This window comes from Lupinus angustifolius, chromosome LG12 (genome assembly GCF_001865875.1).
Source record: "Lupinus angustifolius cultivar Tanjil chromosome LG12, LupAngTanjil_v1.0, whole genome shotgun sequence".
In the NCBI taxonomy this organism is placed as follows: domain Eukaryota; kingdom Viridiplantae; phylum Streptophyta; class Magnoliopsida; order Fabales; family Fabaceae; genus Lupinus; species Lupinus angustifolius.
In genome coordinates, this window is record NC_032020.1 from 15,944,190 (window position 1) to 15,954,208 (window position 10,019).

Consider the following 10,019-nt stretch of genomic DNA (forward strand, 5'->3'; position numbering starts at 1 on the left):
ACGTCGGTTATATGTATCGAACACATTATAATGTTTTATCATAAAAATAAATATCATATTGATTGAGGATTGGGTTAGATAGTAGATACTTAGATTTTTCTTTTTATTTCTGTTCTATGCAAAATTTGGACTGTGGTATGTGGATTTAGGAATGAGTGCAATTTTTTTAGTGAATAAAATGAGGTTAACATTGACCCAAAAGTTTGGGGCATCATCCATTTATATATTGTTCAACTTGCTTCATTCTATTCATGACGCTTCTTAATTTGTCCTTGACTGATATTAAGATAACATCTTCCTCAAATGGTAAAAGCAGTGATGACTCCAGAATTATAAATTCTGAAAATATAGGTCAATTCTGCAAGGATCATATTTCGATCGGTGAACACAAGCGTAATGGTGCCAGATTACCACTACCAATGTAACAGATGTAATTAATTATAGATTATTTTTATGTTTAGTTAGTTGGTTCTAGTTTATGTAAGTCATCTTGTTCTCATTTTCATCACTTCTTCAGTTTAATCAATTCCATAATACTCAGTTTCTTCTTCTTTAGGACATGCCATGTTTCCAGCAACGAACATGCTAATCAACGAGGCTTTGAAACAAGGAGTAACAAAAATTGATAAAGCTAATATATTATTGCTTCTGTAAACTAAAAAAGACATCATAATGTATACAGAGATTCTTTATGGATTTCAATATACTGGGCATTACTCCTTTTGCATGACTTATACATTTAAGCTGCTAATGTTGATGGCTCCGTTAGCATTGCAATCAGTGTAGCCTATTTGGTTATTCAGACCTTTTATCTTTTGAGTGCCAGTGTTACTTTACTTTCCTGACATGCGATTCCTTCCAGGTATAGGAGTAGAAAAGGATTTCGATGGCGACGCTGGAGGAACATTTTCAGTTTCATCATCGTCATCGATGCTATTTAGCACACCAACAAAACCCTTGAGTGTGTCCATTTTTTGTTGAATGTCTCCTTTTATAGATGAAGATGAGGAATACTATAACTATAGTGCATAATATGCAAACTAAGTGTAGGGAAGTGTGGGTCATGTATGATAGGAATAATCTCACAAATAAAGTTATTTTTGGAAGATTATCAAATTCCATTTGCAAATTAAAACTAAAACATCTTCACCTTCAATATAAATACATCTTGAACAGCATGAACTGCTAACTTTAAAATCGGAGACTAGTCGCTCAAAATTAACACTGTAGTACTTCTATTCTACTCATTTCTTTCCTGAGGATATTATAGCGCTTCAAAAAACAGTGGGTTACCTATTAAAAAAAGAGAGTGCTAATAAAAACAGTACAATAATATTCCTTCCATTATATTCTACAAAAACAAGTACTTCCTATTAGCTTATAGATCCATTTCTTTTGCTTTAGACATGCCTTATGAAGTATTTCTTCTCAAAGTGAAAGATTGCTCTTTGCAGAACCCCATGTGCGCAGTGGCCATCAATTACAATTGAAATACCTTCCTCTTAGCGTGATTAGCAAGTTTCATTGCGATCAAGGTGCTCCTTTTATTGATATCCTTATGCATTCAACAAAAAAATTATTCACATTTGCATGCACGAGTGATTTCCCACAGAATTAAATCCTCCGGCAAAAGGTCATCTGTCACACGGCCATCCCACTTGCAATTTACCAATGAAACCATAAACCTCTCGTTTTCTAATGAGGAAGGATACATTACTTGTTCTTCCTGAAACACAATAAAGTAACATGTCAAAACGAAAAAGTAGGATATGAAATTATATTTCTTAAATTCATCAGTTCCCAGTAAAACTTATCCTTTTATGGTTCCTTATCTTTCAACTCAGTTAAAAAAAACTTTCCAAGCTATCTTATTTCATAATGCAACACACACTTTACAATCAAATTACAGTTTGTAATCAAACTGCCGGGGAATATGCTGGAAGTCTAAGGCACCGTTGAAGACTTGATGCTTGCTTGAAGAATTATATACTGGATAGACTCCTTTGTAAGTTAAACCTAGCTAGTTGCGGTGCCATTGTCGATTGTCAATGGGCAGAATTTAAAGTGCAGCTGGTGTAGTATGCATGAAGAATTTGTGGGTCCTGTTTTTTTCTTGCAACTTCTATTATCGAGTGTGGCAACAAGTCTACAGGTGATTGGATTTTGAGTCGATGCTCCCTTCTAACGGAAAGGATAACTTACTGCAACACTTAACCCTTTGGATTAACATGAACACAATTATTTTCAACAAGAAAGTTGTTTTAGAGGATATTGTGGATGATATAAAACTCAAGTCTTGGATCTGAATCAAGGGAAGATATAAACATGCTAATATGTCTTCGTTTGAATGAACTTCTCATAAAGTTCTAAGCTTACACTGTTATTGTAGATGACTTTCGCTCTTTCTTGGTTTTGTGGGTTGTCTTGTGCTGTTGCACTTGACTTGTTTTGTTTTTATTGGGTATGCTAGGAGGTTCTTCTGTATATTTATTCCATTGTAAGTATTCTTATTCCTTAACAAAATTTTACCTATAAAAGAAACTGTCCGGGAATAATGAGGGTGGATTCTCAGTAGATATATTAGTAAGTGATTATTTGTTGGTTGTCGTTGGTCATTCACGTGTTTATAAGTTAGATGCTCTCTTGAGTTCAAACCTCAATTAGCTTCTCCCCATATAGAATATGCCCATTGAACACAACATTGTTTCCAAGAGACAACTGACATCGAGTTTATGATGTTACCTCGGGAAGTTCGCAAAATTCTTCAGGAGATATCTGCAACAAATCCATAGCAGTTTGACCAGTACACCATGCTAACACTTTTGTACTCTTATCTGCAAGTGTGATTTTCAAATGGAAGGTGCGCACAATCTCAACATCACAATTTACAAGACAAAAGCTGCATTCTAAAAATCCACTAGGCATCTTCTTGACAAAGTGACCACAGAGAGAATGTGAAAATCTTGTATTAACATAATAATACTCCATCGGATCAAGCCAGACTTGACACACCTGCAACAACATCAAAGCAGAAAATGGTCAGAATTTTGATACAAACAAATGTAAATAAAGGAGATAATGTAAAAAGGGAAGGCACATGCAGAAATGAAAAACAGACCGGGGTAAGAGAATTCAGAACTGTCTTTTAATACGGATATATATTGGTATGTCCACTTGACATTCCACATACATCAACTATTTTTCATTTCTTGCATATGGAAGGTGTTTTCATAGATGGGTGGGACAATATGTGAATTAACAGTAAAACTTCTTGTAGATCCTCTGCTTTCGGTTTTCGTCTTTTGGGTGGAATGTTATATGCAAACAATCAGAGGTCAGTGAAATAGTCGGGATTGGCAAACTATAGGCTCGGACATAAAACATACTTAGACCATCTGGTATTCCCATCAGCGCAATAATTATTATGGTTGAGCATGTGTATACAGAGACCAAACACATAATTTTGCAGTAGAGAAGAAAATCCATACCGTTCTTCCGAGATGTCTTGTCTCAAGTTAACAAAAGATGTGTACATGATGTCAGGTTGCGACAAGTATAATTAATGATTTGACTTTACCCATGTGTACACAAGATACACTATTAATATGTATGCACAGTAATTAAATAAAGTAGGGGGAAGTTAACTAGATATTCAAGTAATACCAGAACAATAAATTCATACTTGCGCATAGCTAGTCTGGTTAGAAATATCAGAGAGTTGTGATAGCTTATGAAGACAAGACGAGTTGATCAATGCTGGTAAGCAACTGAGATTAATGAAAGAAGCTCCAACACCATTTTCAGACCATGATACTTCCAAACTGTCAAGTCAAAAACATTCAATCGCATATGATTATGTGGTGCATACTTTAACCATGGAGAAAAGGACAAAATATACTATAAAACATAGAAGATGGTGGAGTGGGCTACATTGTAATTTGTAAATAGCATTAAATGATAAAGTGTTTTTCATTGTAAATTTCCCAAGTATTTCTTGGTGTGTATTTTACTAGACAACACAAGCATATTTTACTTTGTATTTAACATTTAAGTTGGATGTACTAACCGCTTTTGTTTCGAGGTGGTGCATGACAAGCCAGATATAAATACAGTGTGACCAAGACTTAATCTTCCCAAAGACCTGAGATATGAAAAATTGTAAGGGTGTGACACTAAAAAAGAATATATAGGACAAAAAATGGGGAAACCAAATGGTTACATAATATTTCTCTCTCCTCCCCACCTACCCCAGTTTTCTCTCCTAGTACTTTTCTTACATTTCTTTTTTCTGTAGAAATTATCAAGCTTTAGGCCTACCCCAGCCGGGACCCATCTACCCCATAACTAATAATGCGTATGACATTACCAAAATCTGGCAAAATGAAGCTTTGCCCAAATCACTCCACTAGTATCTGCAATTCTTAAAGAAAAAACAGTTTCAGGGTTATTATCTTCTTTGATAATATCTGTAACAACACCATAGAGGCTAATGCTAGTCATCTTGTTGCGAAGATCAGCCACAAAAGACTGCAAAAATTAATAATCAGTCATAAGAAGCAGAATAGAAACACTTTAAACAGCTTATATAGATACAGGACAGTGTACTAAACCAATCATGTCTCCAATTGGAGCATTATCCAGTTAAACCACAGTTCAATTATAATTAAGAATATGTTTAACAAGTTAAACCAATCAAACCACAGGCCAAAAGTTATGTTTTAATATCCATTTTTTGTTTTTAAACATTAAGATGGGGTAATGTGCAATATATAAATAGAAGTTATATACAACCATATGATTGCCATTGAATAAGCAGACATCTACAAAACAACATATTATCACATAACCATGACCTTGGGTTGACCAATTTATGTCCTATTTACTAAGATGTAAAAGACATGTATAAGATACAAAAGTCAATGGCCTCTAGAGAAGCGCGGGCAAAAACAGATGGAATACTTGATAATATAAACGACTAAGCAATCTGACTATTGAGAGTACCCAAAGAGCTTATATTCCTCAAATTATATAGTTTATGTATTAAAAAAACCTGCACCGGATCACATAATCTTGTACGACTTTATGTACATTCTGGTTGCATTTCTATTCTAGAACCAAAGTTCATATGCCAAAGCCAATATAATCAAAATACCAGCTATTGACTTTCAATTTAATTTAAATAAATATCATTATAACATAAATAAAGTAAAATAACTCTGAGATAGCTACAAAGATCACGAAGGAATTCATAACAAGGAAAATCTGCCAATTCATTTTCATTCGAGGGGTGTAGTCCAGTAGAAGGTAAACTAACCCGAAGAGGATAATTACTGAAATCAATGGTTCCATGAGAATCACAGGGCAAGCTCACTTGAGAAAATCTGAGGCTCTGACTGGGACCGTACAAACTCAAGGGTCTTGAACTTTGATGGTGATTTGGTGTCAATGTTACACACACCTATAGAAAGGAGCTGTTCAATATTTTCTGTGATAATAGTTCATGTCACACAAAAATCTCTAAGTCACCTGTTCTTCCTGTTGAATGCAAGGCACCAAATATAACTGTGTTGCACTTCCATATTCAAGACAAAATTCCTCACTTGTGTCAGTATCACACTCTACAGAACTTTCAATGTATGGCTTGTCCAGCGCAAGCATGCTCCCCACTCTAAACAACAATTAAAGAATTTTATAAACAAGGAAAAAAATACTCAGGGAATTCTGACACAGCACAACAATTCACCTGAAAAGATTGGCAAGGATAATCTGCTCACCCCACAATAAAAACTTTAATCTTACGCTATCATCATCAACAAGAGTAACCTGTTTACTCTGTAAGATTCCAGACCTTCCTTGAGTTTCTGCAGACTCGATGCTTTCAATCCTGCAATCAATATAAGAAATAAGTAAGGACATGCTTGTAATAGGAAATAATATGACATTTAGAGTTACCGAACATGTAGAATTCATTTGTAGATAGACATTAATTGACTAGAGAACTAGTTAATAATTTAAACCTCACCTGCTCTTACACATTATAAACAGTACAATGATGCTGAAATTTCTTAGTCACGCAATGCTCAGTGAATTTACAGTATTCTCACAATAACAGTCAAGTTGTAATATATAACACCCAGGTCCAATTAGTTTACCTCGCATAGAGTGAATAATAAGCCCCTTTGTTCACTGCATCAAGAGAAATTGAAGAGAAAGAATCTGAGAAAAACTGAGCTCCTAGTAGCATTGCATCGTCATCCTGATTCTACAATTTTTTAAAACAAAAAGAAAATATTACCATGAAAACTTGCACAAATATTTAGAAGCGGAGCTAGAGACTTGGTCATAAACTCGAACTAAGTGCATATGAAATGAAACTACAGTGATCAAATATAGAGATGGAAAAATTATAGAAAAGACATCAGTTACCTCATCCAATACGATCACAAGATACTCTGTTGGCAAAAGGCGTGGATAACCAGAACCTTCAGCAGCAGTTCGGAGATAGCAACCAGTGAGCAAAACCTCCCTCCCTTTATTCAGAATTCCACTCTGCAAGTTTGCTGAGTCATAAAATCTGTTGGAAAAATAAGATATTTTAATATTAAGTAAAATAAGATATTTTAATATTAAGTGAAACTGCAAAATGTAATGCTTCATGGATGATTCAATACATGCTTTCAATTAGTGCAAATTAAAAAGCATTATATATCCCCGTCAAGGTTGATCTGGTTGTCAAGGGAAAGCACTCACGGCCTTTGAGAGAACATCTTAGACTTAACTTTTAAATTCTAGGTCAACCCAGTACATTGTCTCCCAACTAAGTTGAAAAAATAATGCTTTTACATATAAAAGAAAAGTACCTAAGTTTTCAATGTATATGGGTTACTACATTTTTAACAGCAATATAAACAAGCCACGTGTAGTGAAAAAAGGAAACACTAGTTGAGAGTGCAAACATGGAGCAAAACTGCCTTTACCTGCGGTGTAGATAGAGATCTATGATATTTGAGCTCCAATAATCCCCTAATGTAAGCATGTGGATGTTTGTGCCTGCAGAAAAAAAGTAGTTTACAATGGTAAGTATCAATCACTTCAAAACCAAACTAGAAATTTCAAAGCAGCAGATACAGCAATCACCAAGCCTTATTCACTTGTCGAAAAGTGAGGTTGACTTCATAAAGCAATAGACCTCACTCTATGATATTTGGCATTTTTATTTAGAGTATGAACTTTTTTTACTGGTTTCTTCTCAACTAGCTTTCCAGTTCACCAGACATTGGGTAAAATTTCAAAACAAATAATTGTAAAATTAACCACAGTTGTTCTTTTTTATTCAGTAAAACTCTTAGAATTCAAAGAGTACAGTCAAAATTAAACTGTGTTAATCAAAAGGTCTTAGGCTCTGTTCCCAGTGATCCTTCATTAGTCGATAATTCGTAAGTACTACTATAAGCACACACAAAGACTTGTTGCATGCCCCCTGACCAATGTAGCACTAATTCTAAAAAATAGCTCTTGTGCCTATCTGATACACAACGGATACTTATACTTTTCAGCTATTTTTCATCTATATCCTATATATCTTACGATTATTATACAACTCTGATATCTCTACAGCTGTTTCTCATGCACAAGCATTTAAACTTTACCTTTCTTTCTATCTCTTTTTTACCTAAACCATCTACACCTCAAAAAGTGGTGTGAAGAAACATCTTTTATTGTTGTAAGAATTCTTCCATTGCAATATGTCCATATCCTATCATGTCCATGTCATGTATTAGTATTTGTGGTTCCTAGCCCCTGAACTTAGAATAGGATAACCTCTTAGTGCAATAACTTTGCCACAAGCCTCTGCTGTTTAATATAAAATTATTTTCTTCATAAGATTAAGCATTCACATAAAAATTTTACATGATCACTTTCCCCTTATTGGAAGCTATCCCCCACATTAGCAACCTAGGCTGGAAGCCTGGAAGCCTGGAACCTCTTGCATATATTAGACTTTGGAGAGTATATGCTTTGTATAGATGATTGTGTCAAACAGACATTAAATTGATTTCTTCTGTGATATTTTTTGCAGCACCTGAGTGGGGTACCAATATGCAATGGCTTCTCATTTTTGTGAAGAGAGAAATAGTCCTACAGTTTGATCAGAATAAATCATGTGCACATGTCCAACACAATGAAGACAGACATAACTCTTCACAAGTGAGCCACACAATATGAGTATAATGATCTTAACAATATCATAATTAATGGTTCATATTTGTGTAATTTAAGCAAGAAGTACTTTAGAGTATCCACCCAAAAAATTAACCGTAAAAATAAAATAAAAGCTTCCAATTCAAAATACCTGGAAGTACAAATGCATCAATGATAAGAGCTTCTAGAACACTGTTCAACGACAGAAAATTTTTCTCGTAGATTGAATCAATGGTAACAGTATTTGGAAGCTTTGTCCTCCGATGATTCTTCTTCATCTGGTTAATTAACTCAAGCCTCTTCTTCGGAGCACCAAGCCTGCGTTGTTCACACCACGCCTTCATGACAAAATCACCGATCATTATCATTTACCATCTAAATAAACTGTAAACCACGTCACAGTAACAGCTACGATCTCATACTTCTATATAAACATATCTAACTTCAAAATATACTAATATTATCGATTCTAAATCCGTAATTTGTTCAATTCAGAGTTCATAAAGCAGACACAAGTGAATGGGCGAATGTGTACCTGAGCGAGTTCAGCGAGCAAGATTGCAGGCGTGACGCCACTTGAATAAGCAGTGCAAGTTTTGAGAATACGAGACACAATCCAACTCCAACCAGGTCCTGAAACGTCACCGTTTAAATCGTCTACCAGTAACAGTAGTTCAGATCTAGCGTACTCCACGAACTCGAGGAAAGGATCTTGTTCCTCCTCCTTCCCTTTAAGTTCTTCTTCATCTACGTCCATGGAAGAAACTCCCTCAATATTGTTGTGGCGATTCTCCATTCTTAATTCAGAGTTTCACAGGAACGTGATGTCACTGGTGTGAGTGAATTTGTGAGCGAATTTGTGAGCGTGTGTCAAATGGAAACTTTGGCGCGGTTTTCAATTGAAAATGATAATGGAAATGAGAAAAAACAAGGTTTCGTTTTTCGGCGGCAAATAGTGGGCTAGTCTTGCTTTAAGGCCCAAGTTGTCTTTGGTACACTGAATAACCTGTAACTACAGGTGTCAAAATGACTAGCCCGGTTGAGCCGGCCAGCTAAAGCCCAAAAAGTTATAGGATTTGGGTAATAATTTAGATATTTTTTATTGCATTCGGGCTTTTAGTCCGGCCCGACCGAGCTATATGAAAATCGGGCTTATCCGGGCGGGCTCGGGTTACCCACTTTTCCTTTTTTTTTGGAACTTTTGACTTGGTAATAAGCCTTAGGTAAAAATTATTTTACAAAACAACTTATAATAAAATATATATAATAAATATTATGTTATGAACTTTGAATAAAAAATAGAGTAATGTCTATACCATAAATATTTATAAATTACAATAAAATTATTTTAAATATTATATTATTTTTCATATTTATAATTTCGTTGTGGATTGGGATATGAATGACTTAATGGACATGCAGTCAAAACTTGCAGCCTGTTGGAATTTTCTGATGGACTTTTCACTACTTAAAAGTTTATGGCATACAATACTTATCCAGGTTTATTTTGGTATGTTTGACGCTTTATTAGCTGCTGAAGAGCTTCCTGATGAGTACAAGGATCACTCTCAGGTATTTATAAATGCTAATAAAAAGGTTAAGTCTAAAATAATTTGAGTTGTGTCTCATTTGGTATAAATTGTGACAATATTAGTTGAATACCACTTTTCTGCTTGTCTGTCAAATATCAATTTTCACATATTGTAGGATTTTTGTGCAAAGTTGATATTACTGAAGAAAATATATTATACTCAACTAATTTAAATATACTTCATAGCAAGTAGAATAATTTCATGATTAAGAAGAAAAAGAGGAAT

The 10,019-nt window shown here is 34.6% G+C and overlaps 1 protein-coding gene across 1 annotated transcript; it reads right to left on the reverse strand.

The window, feature by feature from the left end:
- Window positions 1,302–9,069, reverse strand: LOC109362202. The gene is made up of 13 exons (XM_019607840.1): window positions 8,738–9,069; window positions 8,354–8,540; window positions 6,978–7,050; window positions 6,427–6,574; window positions 6,153–6,262; window positions 5,744–5,884; window positions 5,527–5,668; window positions 5,315–5,458; window positions 4,367–4,527; window positions 4,067–4,141; window positions 3,683–3,821; window positions 2,743–3,012; window positions 1,302–1,726 (listed from the first exon to the last, which is right to left on the reverse strand). The coding sequence occupies exons 1-13, from the start codon at window positions 8,996–8,998 to the stop codon at window positions 1,577–1,579; spliced, it is 2,001 nt and encodes a 666-aa protein (XP_019463385.1). The 5' UTR covers window positions 8,999–9,069; the 3' UTR covers window positions 1,302–1,576.